The following is a 15,622-nucleotide window of genomic DNA, read 5'->3' on the forward strand; positions in this document are numbered from 1 at the left end:
AACTACAGTTGAAAGTTCCCATCAAAACCGCCTGTACCAAATGCTCCCCAAGCCCTCTTATGGGGGACAGGGAGGCAGGAAAAATGGGTAACTGATTACTAAAGACCTAGAAAGTGGCTGTCTATGGTCGCTTTGCTTGTCCAGTGGTCCTTCCCCTCCTTCAGGGACCAGAACCCCTCTTTCCTTTGGAGAGTCACCAGCCCCACTCTTGGTCATGGGATGTGGGTGGGGCTAGTCCTGCTCCCCCTGCCTCGGGGTGGGGGGCACAGTCCCCAGGCTGGGTGGGGCCATCCAGGCCCCTGGTCACAGTGCCTGCACAGGGGACCAGCAAGGGAGCCAGTCACAGCCAGTGAGGCTCAATTCCACAACTCGCTGGAACCCCTGGGCTCCAGACCCTCTCCCCGTGCTGAGCTGCAGACAGGGACAGTGATGGGCCCCACAGCAGCCACCATGCCCACATTTTCACACTCCTGTGTTCTACAACCTAAGCCCCGAGTCCTGCCTTCCACCACTCAGCGTCTCTCTTACAGCAAGTCTAGAGCCTGACAGAGAAAGGGGAGGCGGGAGAGGCAGGCAGTTAACTGGCCAACACAGAAGGTTGCAGAGCCCGCAGATGAGCTTGCCAACACTGTGTGGGCCCCGGGTCCACTGTGCCTCCAGCCAGAGCCCAGCAGACTCGAAGTCACACAGGCCAGCAGACTTGTTTGTATCGTCTCAGTGAGTCTGAGCTGGGTTCCTGTCAACTGCAGCCGAGTCTTGACTAACACAGCCTGCTGTCCTGCTATGAGCCGGGAGCCGGGCTCCTCAAGGAGCCTCTCTAAAGCCCCACTGCAGTGCGTGCTCTGCAGGCTGAGGTTTGGAGACAGGAAGGGGCAGGTTCCCAGCCTCACTCACGTGGGCCATGGCGGACTCAGGTGTTCTGGATGCCAAAACCCACACCTGGCATCATCCCTGGAAGCACCCGTGACCGCCTGACTGAAGGGCATCCCGTTCTCAGCAAACTCCCCCCAGGTCTTTAATGGGGAAGGGCCTTCGCATAGGAGGGGCCAGGAAAGGGGGGCTTTCCAGGAACAATGGGGACCAGGATGGGCCACTGGGGAAACACTCAAGGCAGACACATGGCTGCACACCTCCCTGCCCTGCTTTATGCCTCCTGTGTCAGGGGTTGGGGGGGAGAGGGGGAAGATAGATGAGAATAGAAATCCATTTGCCCAAAACTGAGCAGGTAACATACAAGAAAAACTAGGCCTTCTGAAGCACAATACAAACCCAGCCAGGCAGAGGCTGATCGGTCTTGGCTGGGCCACTCTGCCCGCCCTGGCCCAGCAGCACCCGCCTGCCTGGCCTCCGCTGAGCGCTGGTGTTCTCTGGAGCACAGCCTGGCTCCCAGCCACCCTGTGGGCCAGGTCAGAAACACCCCTCCTGCTGCCTCTGGGGAAGCAGACCGTGATGCTCCACTAGGACCCTTCTTCCTTTGTGAGCTCCTGGCGAGTTGCCGGCTATTCCTCCCAAGGGTCTGTCTCTCCAGCAAAGCTTCCAGATTGTCCCTCTGAGCTACCCCAGTGTCTTCTCTTCAGAAATCCAGGCGGCGCTACATACTGTCCTCAGGAGGGCTGATGACCCTCCCGTCCCTGGAGGGTCCTCCCCAGCACCCAGGCCACACTCTGCCTCCCCGTCACCACGCCACATCTGGCTCCCGCCGCTCCTGCCAAACGGCCCTGGGCCACCATTCTCAGGACCATGCTCTGCCTCCTCCACCTGGACCTTCAGCAGAAACTGGCCCCACCGAGTGTCCCTTGGTCCCAAATGACCACATCTTTCTTGTCATTCAAAACACCCTCCTCCGGGACCTCTTCTCCCCACATGGGGCCTGGGCCAGGCTCCAGAGCCGGCTCCCCTGTATGTCACCTCCAGAGATGGGTAGTGGCCCTGGCCTCATTCCCAGATATGCCTGTCTCCTCTCCTGTGACTTTAAAAAGATCTATGGGCCCCACAGAGTTACTTCTGGCCTTGACCCTGCTCTGAGGCTTAGATCCCATCTCCACATGGAGCCCCAGACTGTCGGGACTTCACAGAGGATAGAGTCTACGTGTCCCCTGCTTCCTCACCCTCATCACTTGTGCACAGAGGCTGAATACAGGAGCTGCTAAATAAACAGCTGTTGGGTTTACCGATACCCTGACATCACCCTTTAGGCTGTGGACCTGGCTCTCCAAGCCCTTGCGGTCACTCCCCAGCAGTCACGCTGTGCTCTGACCACTACTCCCCTTGACTTCTGAGGCCCTCACCTGCAATTACATTCCTGGCCCCCTGCCCTCCTGAGCCCACCGCCTGGACTGCTCCTGCTACCTCAGCTCAGTGGGTCTCTCCCCACCAGGCAGCATCTCCGTCGGGCCCTTTCCTGGGCTCTCACTCATACCCTGATGATCTTTTTTCCTGCCTTGCAGTCAGGGTCTCTCAATTGTGGCACCATCGACATTTGGGGCGGGACAATCCTTTGTTCTGGGGCTGCAGCACCCTGGCCTCTGCCTACAGAATGCTAGTAGCACCTGTCTCCAAGCTGTGACAACCAAGAACGTCTCTGGACACTGTCCCCTGGGGACAACGCTGCCCCCAGGTGAGGACTGCTGCGCTACCTCATCCCACCTGCTCTTCCCAGCCCTTGCTGTGGCTGCAGGTCGGCACTGGCCAAGGCCTCAGAACTAGGCTGACACCGGGCATGTATTATCAACAGCACCCAACCCCACCTTCCAGCCTTCCCTTTCGCTCACCCTCTCAGCCTAGTTCCTGCTCAAATGTTCATGCTTAAATGTGGCCTCGGCCACCCTGAGAGGAGGGCTGCAGACACTGGCACCACCGACCAAAGCAGAAGTGAGTATGGGAGGAGAAGAGAGGGCGAGTCTGGCACAAACACCACGGGGGACGGGAAGAGGAGGAGACCCCAGGATGAAGACAAGGCTGGACGGGAGGGTCCGGGTGGCCCCAGGTGTGTGTGCGGCAGGGGAGCGGCTGAGCTCCACCTGGATTCCCGGCACGGCCAGGTCTGGAAGCCGGGGCTCCTGGGGCTGGTGTGGGGCTTGGTCCCTGCAACTCCCCCACCCCCGGGAACCACCCGCACACCCGGGCACCTGGCTGGGCCGCATTGTTCATGATTCTGATGAGTCTTTCAGCCAGGAGGTGGTTGTAAGTGGTTTTCTCGGCCGCAGCGGGCACTGGAAGCTGGATTCGTTGGAGTTTCTCAGGATCCATGCCTGGAACAGAGAGAAGGGGCCGGCTGTCAGCGCAGCCACCTTACCTTGTCCCGGAAGGCCCCTTTGAACTTAGCTGCCTCAGCCTTGGCTGTCCACCGTCCACCTTCCTGACTGCTGCCACGACCAGGTACTGCCCGTGCTATGACTTACCTTAGAGTTTTCTGTAACTGGAACTTAAGCAAATGTATTATTAAAGCATGCACTTTCTTTCTTTCTGTTTTAGCCCCATCATGCAACTTGTGGGACCTTAGTTTTCCAACCAGGGATTGAACCCGGGCCCCTGGCAGTGAAAGTGCAGAGTCCTAAGCACTGGACCCCCAGGGAAGCCCCTAAAGCATACAGTTTCCATCACTACTTATAAACGGGAAACCAGGATGGCTGCAATGCTGACAGCAACAAGGCTTTCATGTTTCAGCCAAACAGTGTGGACTGGCTGCTCACTGTACACGAAGGCCCGCTCTGTTAAAAAGGCCGACGGGCAGGTACGCGATAGCTGCTGAGGGCACACTAGCCTGACCGGCGACGTGCTTCTGGGCACGACTGGGAGGGAGGGTGTTGGGAAGTGGGTAGGAGAGGAGCAACTTGGGCTTCACTGTCATTTCGGGGCTGGTCTGCGAACCCCCGAGGCCACTGCTGTGTGAGACACGTCCCACAGCGGGTGTGGGGGAACAGACCAGACACAAAGGAACCTGCAGTCCTGCCCAACGATCGCACCTCCAGTTCTTAACACCAAACTGGCGAGCTGGGCCCCCGAGGGGCGAGCACACAGGCGGCAGAAAGGCGACCACAGAAAGGCGCAGCAGATAGGACAAAACCGACAGAGTGGATCTGTGTTTAAGGCACAGAGGGATCACTTTTCTTCCAGTGAAATCTATTAATAACTGCGTTTCAAAGATGAAAGACAAGACGGGAAGAGGAGGTGGGAAGCAGACGACACGCTCAATCTAACTGAACTCAGCGCCACTTTTCCTAAAGCAGGACCTGGGGGCCGGGGTGATAGGACAACTCGCTGGGGCCACATCGGCAGGCCGAGCGAGGGACAAGAGGTGATGCAAAGCCTCTTGTCTAGCGTGGCTCTGCAAGAAAACTACACCCACAGAAAAGCTCCCAGAAGCAAACCTTTCACTTGCTCCATGCTCGGGGAGCTGGGAAGGACTGTTTGTGCCTGAAGCACGTCTTTTCCTGTTATTCTACAAAAGGGGGGAAGGTGGCACTTCTGGGAACTCTTGAAATACGGCCCCTTGAGTCCCACATGACGCTTCATTTAGAACCTTGACAAAATAGCGGAGGATAGCAGTGAAGAGCTGATCGTCTGGATTCTAAGTGACTCCCACGCTCACACGTTGACGTAATAAACCATAACAATATATCTTGCTTTATTGAATTCCTTCCAGATCAGAACCGGAGGCTATGTCATGCCAAGGAGATAACACGAGTAGGGGAGGCCCGAGGGCTGGAGGTGGGCAGCTCCCTCTCTCATGACCGCACCGACGTGGCTTCGTCAAAAAAATTTGATTGCGATGAAAATTGAATTTGTTGGTTCTGTATCCCATCTTAACGCTAAATGTCTTAACTCTGAAGCGTTCTGGTTTATTAAATGGCAGGAGGGACATCGACTAAATCTTTCTGTCATTTGTTGTTTTTTAATTTTCCCCCAGAGATGTCAACACCGTGTGAATCTCTCTCTACTCTTTCCTTCCTGGCCCCCTGGAAACTGACAGTCAGTGGTTCTGCGGAAAAAAAAAAAAATGGCTCCTTGGCCCGTCCGGGGCATCACCCAGCTCCGTGACCCCACCATCTGCCATCCCACTTCAAAGATGGCAGACGGAACTGGTTGCTGGTTCCTCGGGGAACGTGGGGGCAGCCGGCAGGGCCAGTGACACCCAGACTCGGACCAGCTCTTGCATTTCCAGGATGTGTTCCATTTTTATCTTTCCCATTATTGCCCCGACTCCCCTAGGATTTGTCAAAAATGAGAAAATCTGTGGCAAAATCTTCTCTCAACAGGAAGAGAAACCTGCCAAGGTTATCCTGACCTTCCTCAGCCCCACTCTTTGGGAGGCGGGGAACCCCGGGGACTGCAACATGTCTAGGCTTCAGAGGACCAGATTCCAATGCACCCTCTTCCTTTAGGGAGGAAATTAAGGCCCAGGGATAAGTCGTGTCCCCAGGGTCACAGAGCACATTAGAGGAACAGTCAGAACCAGGATAATTCCCCAGGTGGACAGGATCCAGATGGGGTAGGGGCAGCACCCCCCACCTGGAGAGCCACCAGCAGCACCAGCGTGCAAGGGGCCTGCTCTGGGCTGACGACAGCCACCGCCCGCCCGCAAGGCAGCGCTCCTCCCTGCCCGGCTCCCTCTCCCCCTGGGCTCCTGCCACACCGGGGCCGGAATGGAAGGCTGCCAGAGGAACTCTGTTTTGATGGTTAACCTCCTTGACCCTCAGTCTCCTTGTTCAATGGAAATGATCACAGAAACTGCGCACCCCAGGCTTGCTGTCAGGACCCATGCTCAATGGTGACTTGGCATCACCATGTGCTGATGGGAATTTTTACTTTGAATGTGGCTTAATGGAGTTCTGTATCAGCTGTGTTGTAAGAGGAAAGAAAAGATCGGAAAACAACCTAACCAAGTTAATGTCGAGCTATTTCAGAAGGCCCAAAGAAGGCACACTGCGCTGTCTGGGGGCAGCGCAGGGGACGAGCAGCTTGGACTTCATTCTGAAGGGTGAGCAGCCCAGGGACGACCAGGTCGTGCCAGGCCCAGGGGCAGGGCAGGGAGTGCGGCAGAGCTCAGGGAGAGCAGGGCCAGGGGCTGTGGGAGGAAGTGATGTGGCAGACCCTGGCAGGAGGGACCGGCAAGGCTTGGCTGCCAGGACCCCTCGGGTGGCAGCTAGCTGGTGACATGAAGTGTTTGCGCTCCAGCCAACTCTGGAGTGGTCTCTGTCTCCCCACTCAAGGTGATCTTCCCACTTCCGGCCCTTTCCCCCAAACAGACTCCATGTGGCAAGTCATTCTCTGTGTGGTAGATTTTACCATCAGTCAAGATGAGGCAGAGAGCAGGCTCACGTCACACAACACGTGACAAAACTTTGTAAACAGCCCCTCTGGGCATCTCTGATCTTTCCCCAAAGCTCCTGCTGGGCCAGGTGCCTTATTCCCTCCCCACCTCTCTCTCTCTCCCACCTCAGTCTCTAAGACATTCTTTTGGGTCCTAATAAAACAGTGGCTGACAGCTGTGAGTGAACAAGGTCCACTTGATGACATGACAAAGATATGCATGTTAAAGGGAACAAGCATGTGTACAGATGAATGGATAGACAGGCAGACACACACACACACACACACACACAGGTTTACACACACACACAGGTTTCCAGTCACTGAGAGCAGGTTTTGTTGCCAACCGGCTCTAGTTCCTTTGCTAGTCATTTCCCTCTGACTGAAATAAACACTGTAGATAACATATGGTCCTATTTGATTCAGCCCTTAAGTGCCGAGTGACAGACAAATTCCAGAGAAACCCAGATGCACTTCACGTGGCCCGGGGAGCCGCGCTCGCACGTCCAGATTCCAGCAGACCACGCGCTTCCTCGCTCCCTCCCTGCCGGGTCAGAGCGAGCCTGCTCGCCAGTGAGTCAGAACAGTCTCCCCTGCCATCGCTCCCACCCAACAAGCACAGCGCTAGGGGCAGGCGGGGCCCAACTCCCAGCTAACTCACTCAAAGAATCCCAAAGAGAAGGGAAGGGCGAGGTTCAGTGATGTCAGTGACCAGCTCCTAAGTTTTCCCTTGAGTTCTGGCTTCTGGATTCTTTCTCCTCACTGGAAGCCCCCATTCAGGACAGGGGTGGAACAGACCCAGGCCGAAGTAACATAAAAAGAAGTGGGCAGACAAACCTGCACAACAATGCCAGGTAAAAATCACGGTCAAAAAGCTCTTTTCTCTCTGTCTTGGCTAGAGTCACACAAGCATTGCCAGCTTTGGAAAACTATAGACCAACTATTTCGAAAGCTAACCAGATGTTGGGCTGATTTCCAATGTACTTCCAGTTCTGATTATGTGTGAGTCGAGATCCAGAATGATATTTTGCCAGTTTTCTGCAGGGCGAAAGCCTCCTATTATCTTTCAACCTTTCTCATACCTCTCATCCTTGTTCCAAGCAACCTCTCAGCAAGATGAAAGCCCAAGATCCTTCTTCTAAACAATGATAAATGGTGGTGGGCAGAGTGGGGGAACCTTTAAAAAGACAAAGCTGCAAAAATCCCCTCCCCCTCCCCCCGACCCCTGGGGCCAGGGCCCTGCAGACTTGACAAAGGACAGAGGACTGAATCTGCTATTACAGACAGGAACCAGAGTTCATTACTGGCCCTACTGACTCACAACGAGCGCCTCCCTCCAACCAGTCAACCCTTTCCACTGTGCGATATTCATTTTGGTGCAGCATCTAATCTATTATGATTTACTGGAAGGCCTAAGCTAACATTTAGTTTTTATTAACATTGCTTTTATGTTAAAACTGTCCTATGATGAAAAATCTATCGGAAAGAGGCCATTTCATTAGGGGCCCTGCTGAGAGGGCATGGATCTGGAAAAGAGAGGCTGAAGGTTAAGTGCAGCTAACCTGCTGCCTAACCAAAACATCACCCACCCACACACCCAGCCCTCCCACTGCCACCAAACAGCCCCCGCCAAAGGCAGCCATGTGCCTCCAGGCCAGGCTGGAGCAGAAACCAGCTGCCACCAAACAGCCCCCGCCACAGGCAGCCATGTGCCTCCAGGCCAGGCTGGAGCAGAAACCAGCTGCCACCAAAAACCCCCCGCCAAAGGCAGCCATATGCCTCCAGGCCAGGCTGGAGCAGAAACCAGGTACAGTCCCCTGGCCCCACCGAGGCAGTTTCCCCTGGGCGTGCCCCAGGTACCTGGGCCTCTGGGTGCTGAACTAACACCCCAGATTCCTCTCCAAACCTGCTCGAGAGCCCACCGTTGCTGGTTCTGGATTTGCTACCACTGGTCACACAGCAGCAGGAGGCGGGGCCCTGGGCAGCACCCAGATTCCTCCTGTGGTGCCCCCTCCCACCCAAAACAAAGCTCCCTATCTTAGTGAATGGCTGCACACAGCTGCCCTCATGTCCCTCTCACTCAGCCCCCACATCCAGACCATGAGCTTGTCCTGGCTCTAACTCCAAAATATATCGTTAAAACCTTCCAGTTGTCTCCATCTCCACAGCCAACGTGCCATAATTCAATCCACATTATTCCTGCCTGGACTACCGCAACAGCTTCCAAACCAGCCTCCCAGCTTTCCCCCACACAGCTCACCCCTCACCCCCCACTGACTCACTCTCCATCCAGCAGCCAGGGTACTCTCCCCAAAATTTCCATCTGCTATGTCACTCTTCTACTTAAAAAATCCTCTAGGTGTTTCTCACTGCAATTGGAATAAATCCTAAATTCCTTCTCCCAGCCTTTAAGATTTTCCATGATCTGGTCCCTGCCCACCTGGCCAGCCTCACCTTGAACTGCTTTCTGCTACTCAAACCTGTAAGCTCTTTTCTACCCCAGGGCCTTTGCACCTGCCATTCCCTTTGCCCAGAGCATTCCTGCCCTAGAGCTTTGTGGGGCTGGCTCTTTCCCATTCTCAGGCCTCAGCTCTGATGTCTGTTCCTCAGAGAAGCCTCCCCAGACCACCCAAGCAGGCGACCCTGCACCCTTGGCTTTCTCCACACTCGCAAATCACAGCCGCCACGCTGCCTTCACTCCACCACCCTGCCTTGCTCCCTCCACAGCAGCCACACTCGCCTCCAAGAACATCTCTGTTTGCTTCACCACTGGGTTCTCAATATTAACCACAGTGCCTGGCATCTAAGAATGGCTTCAGAAATACTTGTCAGAAGGGTGAATGAGTAAATAAAAGGAAAGCATTAGCAGGAAATGGAAGGAGGAATTAAATTCCCTCGAATATAGAGTCCCACTCTTTTAGGAAGATGCCAAGAGAGGTAGGTGGGCTCCTCACCAGGATCATCTCTCCGTCCACATCAAGGAAGGAGGGTGGTGTGTAAGCCACTGCTGTTCCATTTCACAGCACACGCTGGCGCTCCTGGAAGGAAGCCCGTCAGCAAAGCCAGCCCCCCTATAAAAAGTCTGTCCTTGTGCCCCCGGCCCCCCTGGAGCTGGGCACCCCCCACCCACCCCCCAACAGCAGTTTCCCTGTGGAGACGCTGAGCACGGGTCGCCAGCAAGAGAGCGGCGCGGGGGAGCTGCCGCACGGTTCAGAGGCGGTCAGTCAGAAACTGCGGGCAGAGCGCTGGCCGGGTGCCAGGCGCTGAGCTGAGTACTCAGTACTGTGTAGTGCAGGAGGCTGTCAAGAGAGACATGGCCTCTGCTTTCAGAGGCCCAGTCGTTCCAGAATGGGAGAGAAAACATACAGAGCAAAAGCAGTACAAAGAAGTGCTGTGGGAACTTCATGGAAATTAAGTTCTGCTCTTCTAAAGGTATTGTGAAGAAAAGAAGACCAGCCACAGACTGGGAGGAAATCTTTGCAACACACACCTGATAAAGGACTTGTATCTAGGATAAAAAGAACTCTCAAAACTCAACAGTAAGAATGTGGCCAATTCATTAAAACATGGGCAAAGGATATGAAAAGATACTTTACCAAAGAAGATGGTAGACTCAGCCCTTAAAAAGCTGTTTGACATCATTAAGCTTGTGTGTTTGTGTGTTAAGTTGCTTCAGTTGTGTCTGTGTACACATGGACTGTAGCCTGCTAGGCTCCTCTGTCCATGGGATTCTCTCTGCAAGCAGGAATACTGGAGTGGGTTGCCATGCCCTCCTCCAGGGGATCTTCCCAACCCAGGGATTGAACCTGCGTCTCTTACGTCTCCTACACTGGCAAGTGGGTTCTTTATCACTAGCGCCACCTGTGAAGCCCCATTAGTTGTTAGGGAAATGGAAATTAAAATCACAAAAAGACAACACTACAGGTATCCATTAAAATGACTAAAAATAAAAAGGTGGCCGTGCCAACCACTGGTGAGGGTATGAGGCCAATGGCACACTCGTGCACTGATGGTGGGAGGTAAGATCACACAGCTGCTTTGGAAGACAGCATGGCAGTCTCTGAAAAACAAACACACACACACCTGTCATATCATTCAGTCATTTCACTCCTCAGTATTTACCCAAGAAAAAAAAATGCAAATACGTGTCCAGAGACATATATTGCAATGTTCGTGGCAGATTTGTTTGTAACGGTCAAAAACTGGAAATGACCCAAATGTCCTTTAACAGACGGACAGGTAAACAAACTGGTACATTCACATAGGGGAATATTACTCAAAAGCAAGAGGAAAGGAACCACTGAGGCACACAACTACATGAACGAATCTCAAAATAATTACGCAAACTGAAAGAAGTCAGACCAAAAAAGAGAGTACACATTGCATGATCTTATTTATATAAAATTCTAGAAAGTGCAGACTAAGCTATAATGACAGGGAGCAATTCAGAGCTGCCTAGGGAGAGGGGTGACAAAGGGGCAGAGAGAACGTTTGGAGTGATGGGCATGTACGCTGACTTGACCGCAGTGATGGTTTCATGGGTGATCACGTGTGTCAAAGCTCATCAAACTGCACACTTGAAAAATGTACAGTTCACTGTTTATCAATTATACCTCAATAAAACTTTCTTCTTTAAATGTTACAGCTTCCGGACAAGAGGGATTGGATTTACCCACCTCACTCAAGCAACTAGAAGAGTTGGCAAACTATGTAAGACAGTGGTTATGACACACAGGACAAGGCAGCGCAGCACAGGAGGGGAACCTGAGAGAAGGAACAAAGGCAGTGGGCCCGGGCTTGCGCCAGGTCACCGGCTGGAAAGCTTCCAGGCCTCAGCACAGACCCACAGAAGCCGGACGAAGCCCGTGGTCGCTCTGGGGTGAGAAGGCAGAGTCTGCAGTTCAGAGAGGCAAGTGACTAGAACTGATGGGAGAGAGGAGAAGAGAAGGGAGAGGCGCAGGGACCTGCAGGGGCTTCCTTCCAAGGCTTCGGCTCAGTTCTGCCCCGGGGCATGCAGGTGAGGAAAGGCAAAGGTCTACCGGGAGAAGGAGGGTGGAACAACCCCTGGAGCTCACCCAGGGCTGAGAAGAACTCACATTTCCACCAGCCTGCAAGGATGAGCCACCTCATCATGGCTTATCAAGTAGAGTTCTCGGAAGCGGACAGCCTCCATACTGGGGCCAAATGAGCCTGAGACTAAAGGCTATTCTGGACTAGCACTACCAAGGCTTAAAAGCAAGCCTCAAGAAAGAGCTCATGGATTCCAAGTAACTCACCATGTCCCAGGACAAAGCCCAAAAATACTGAAAGGGAGAAAGAATTCAGTATCCAACAACATAAAATTCATACCAACTGTCAACTGTCAACCAATCAAAAAATACCAAGCATGAAAAGGGAAAAAAAGAAAATATAACCTAAAAATCAAACCAAAGAAAAATCAATAACAGAAACATGATGAGAAATTGCAGATGGTAGAATTTAGACAAAAAGAAATTGGAAGAGAAATTGTAAAATATTTTAAACTGAATAAAAATTAAACTGCATATATCAAAACTTATTGCAGGAAGCTAAAGCAGGGCTTAGAGAGACATATACAGCATTAAACTCGCATTTTATCAAAAAAGTAAGGTTTAAAAATCAGTGACTGATATGGGGAGGATATGACTAAAGAGGAATAATGTGAGCAAACTTTTTTGTTGCTCATCTTGTAATGATTTGTATCTTGTAATCAATGATCTACATTTCCATCATAAGAAACTACAAAAACAGTAAATTTGAAGTAAGCAGCTGAAGGTCAAAAATAAAAAACAAACATTAACAAAATATAAAACAGAAAAACCATAGAGAAGTCAGTGAAACGAAAAGAAAGTTCTTTGAGAGTACCAATAAAATTAATATAAAATTGATAAATTTCTAGCCAAACTGATCAGGAAAAAAAAAAAAATGAAGACCTAAACTATTAATACCATGAATTGAAAGGAGGGATCACTACAGATACAACAGACATTAAGAGAATAATAATGGAACATAGTAAAAGAAAAAGTCTGTGCCAGTAAATTCAATAGTTTAGATGAAATGACAAATTCCTGGAAAGATACAAGCTACTAAAACTTGTGTAGAAGAAATAAATAAGCTCTAATAGCTCTATATCTACTAAGGAAATTGAGTACTTTAAAACCTTTTCTCAAAGAAAACTCCAAGCCCAGATGGCTTCACTGGTGAATTTCATCAAATAGTAAAGGAAGAAATAGACCAGCTCTACAAAAACTCGTCCAGGAAATTCAGGAGGAGGGACTATTTCCCCATTCATTCCATAAGGTGAACATAAGCAAACAAAACAAGAGAATTACAGGGAGACCATAGGCCAGTAACACTCAGAAACATAGCTGCAAAACTTCTTCACCAAGTTTTAGCAAATCACATCCAGCAAAGTGTAAAACATGCCTGCCATACTAGAGGACAATAACCCACAGTGAGTATCACCTGAAGGGCTCAGAGAAAACTTCCAGGATAAGCATAATTTCAATAGGTGGTGATGTCAGGGCAGATAAAACAGCAGGAAAAGACACAGACGGATACAAGAAGGTAGAAGCCTAGCCAAGAACAGGTAGGTGTGTTGGCACTGATGGGGTGGCTGCCAAGCTTCCAGAGAAGTTCCCTTCTCTGGGAACAGTCCAAGACACAGAGCTGAAACACCCTGGGGCCAGCTCTGCACTATGTGACCCTGACCCCACCCACCCCACCCTCAGGCACAACTGACTGCTCCCGAGTTAGACCCATCACCAACCTGCAACAATCAGATCTCTTGCCCACCAATCTGAAACTGGAATGGAGACAGACTCCCTGCCCGAGATCTGCTGGACCCAAACCACTATCTACATTAAGTCCCCAGAGTTGGTTGGTTCCTGCCCTTTCCTTGGCTTTTCAGCAGCTTCTTGGATCTTATGAGCTGTCCCAGGGACCTTCCCATAAGATTCTTTTTGTTAATGTGAGGTGGTTTGCGGGGCTTATAACCAAAAGAATATTGAAGAGTACCATGACAGTCACTACAAGTTTATCTCTGTGAAAAGAGTTAATTGCTACTTAAGAGTCTGAATCCTGGGCCAGGGCCAAGCGTCTGCAGTGGGAAGTCAGGGGAATCAGATCAAGTTAGGATGGTGGGTGCAATCCAGGTACTCAGAATGGCAGGTTACTGGAGGTTGGAGTTGAAGGGAGAGAAAAAGGCCCCAAAGGTTTTTAACAGGGGAAGGACATGGACAGCACAGTCTTACAAGGACCTGCCCAGCAGTGCTGTGGAGGATGGATTACGAAGTGGCCATGTGTTAACTCCTCCGGAAGGCTGTGCTAAAGCTACTGGAGAGACAGACTCAGGATCTCGCCTGCTCTCCTGCCCTTGGTCCTTCCCACCGGCACCAAGCCTAGACCCAGGCACTGAACTATGCTCAATTACATTCTGCTGATCAGACAGGCCAAAGAGGGAGAGATGACAACGCTTGATGACTAAATGCTGGGATCAAAGGAGGGAAAGAGCTAAAGGTCATGGTAGTTTCAACCTTGGCTGGCAAATTCAACTGAACCAGAAATGGCAGGAAGTGTGATGAGGTTAGGGTATATTTATGGGTGACGAGTGTGGCATAAACAGACATTTCAAGGTGGTGCTCAATCACCCAGGTCAAAGCCTCCAGCATGTGAGGGGCAGGAGGTTGGAGTGCAAAGCTGGGGGGAAGTGGGCACAGATGGCAGGTGATCCACAGGTGGGACGGACTCCATGGGTCAGGCTTGGAGCTCTGTTTATTCCCAGGAACTGAGGGCTCCCGTGTGCCAGGGACTGAGCCAGAGCTGGAAGGGATCGAAGAAGCCAAGGGAATCAACTGGACTGTGGAGGGAGACATCAGAGGGAGCCTGCCATGCTTCTTTTGGGCTTCCCTGATGGCTCAGATGGTAAAGAGTCTGCCTGCAATGCAGGAGACCTGGGTTCGATCCCTGGGTCAGGAAGACCCTCTGCAGAAGGGAATGGCTACCCACTCCAGTATTCTTGTCTGGAGAATTCCACGGACAGAGGAGACTGGTGGGCTAAAGTCCATGGGGTCGCAAAGAGTAGGACACGACTGAGCGACTAACACTTCAGACTAGATGTAAGCAGTTGCACATGAGCACAGTGACTTATACAGGAGAAGGGCCACCACGGCTGGTTCCATCTTGAGTAGGAAAAGCCTGGCAATGGTCTCAGTGTCATTCAATAAGGGACGGCAGAACAAACGATGGCACAGACATAGGATTAAAAAGCATGAGGCAGTTCTAGGTACAGAACAGACCATAATAAGGAATGAACCTCCATTCATGTTGAGGGTAGGGAACCCATCAAAATAAAATTGTATACACTTGGTACTTGGGCTTGCACAAGTATCTTTAAAAAGACACAAGAAACCGTTAACACAAATGGCCTTTGAATAAGAGGTGGAGCACAAATGTGGGAAAGGGGGCATTTTTCACTGTATCTTCTTTTGCCACTAATCAACTTACTTATCAAGGGCTTCCCAGGTGGCTCAGTGGTAAAGGATCTGCCTGCTAATACAGGAGCCATAGGAGACACGGGTTCGATCCCTGGGTCAGGAAGATCCCCTGGAGTAGGAAATGGCAACCCACTCCAGTATTCTTGCTGGGATAATCCCATGGACAGAGGAGTTTGGCAGGGTACAGTCCATGGGGTTGCAAAGAATCGGACACAACTGAAGCCATGCAGTAAGCACGCATACAACTTATCATCATCAATTATTTCAGAATAAATACATACTCTGTTTTGTTAAGTGCTTTCTAAATGACTCCCAACATAGACCATCGCAGTAAAACCCACCTTTAACTACCTCCCAACAAGCTTTTGAAAAACCTACTAAAACATTAGACCTTGATGCAAGGTCTCAGCTATGCCAAGCCCTGTGCTTGGCAGGGGCCAGAAGGAATACTCTTGGTTTCTCCTTCAAAGAGCTTCTGATGTGGTGGGTTCAGAACTCGATCGTGTCAAGCCAGGTGGTACACAACCAGCGGCTGTTCTCAGAGAGGAAGTGAATGAATGGATCCTAATTAAAACCGTCAGCTCCGCGAGAGGCTGATCCTGACCGCTCAGCCTCAACAGGGGAAGCCAGAGAACCACACCTTTCTTCAGAAAGGAAACCTACACTTCCACACAATCCACTCAGAGTCTATTTTAGCTCTGAACCCAGAATGGTGCACTGACTATTATAAATAGCAAAACCAAGATTGCACTTTGACTGATTCTTGTTCTGATGTTAGGAAAGAGGTCAGAAGCTTA

At 51.4% G+C, this 15,622-nt stretch overlaps 1 protein-coding gene across 9 annotated transcripts in view; it reads right to left on the minus strand.

Annotated features, from left to right (window-relative positions):
- CLEC16A (C-type lectin domain containing 16A) overlaps positions 1 to 15,622 on the minus strand; it is a 233,291-nt gene that overhangs the window by 133,703 nt on the left and 83,966 nt on the right. For all 9 annotated transcript variants that reach the window (XM_044935686.2, XM_044935684.2, XM_025275226.3 and 6 more), the window contains one exon: positions 3,129 to 3,251. In XM_044935686.2, coding sequence (XP_044791621.2) covers positions 3,129 to 3,251 — 123 coding nt within the window. The remainder of the gene's footprint in view (positions 1 to 3,128; positions 3,252 to 15,622) is intronic.

Source organism: Bubalus bubalis, chromosome 24 (assembly GCF_019923935.1).
Source record: "Bubalus bubalis isolate 160015118507 breed Murrah chromosome 24, NDDB_SH_1, whole genome shotgun sequence".
NCBI lineage: Eukaryota > Metazoa > Chordata > Mammalia > Artiodactyla > Bovidae > Bubalus > Bubalus bubalis.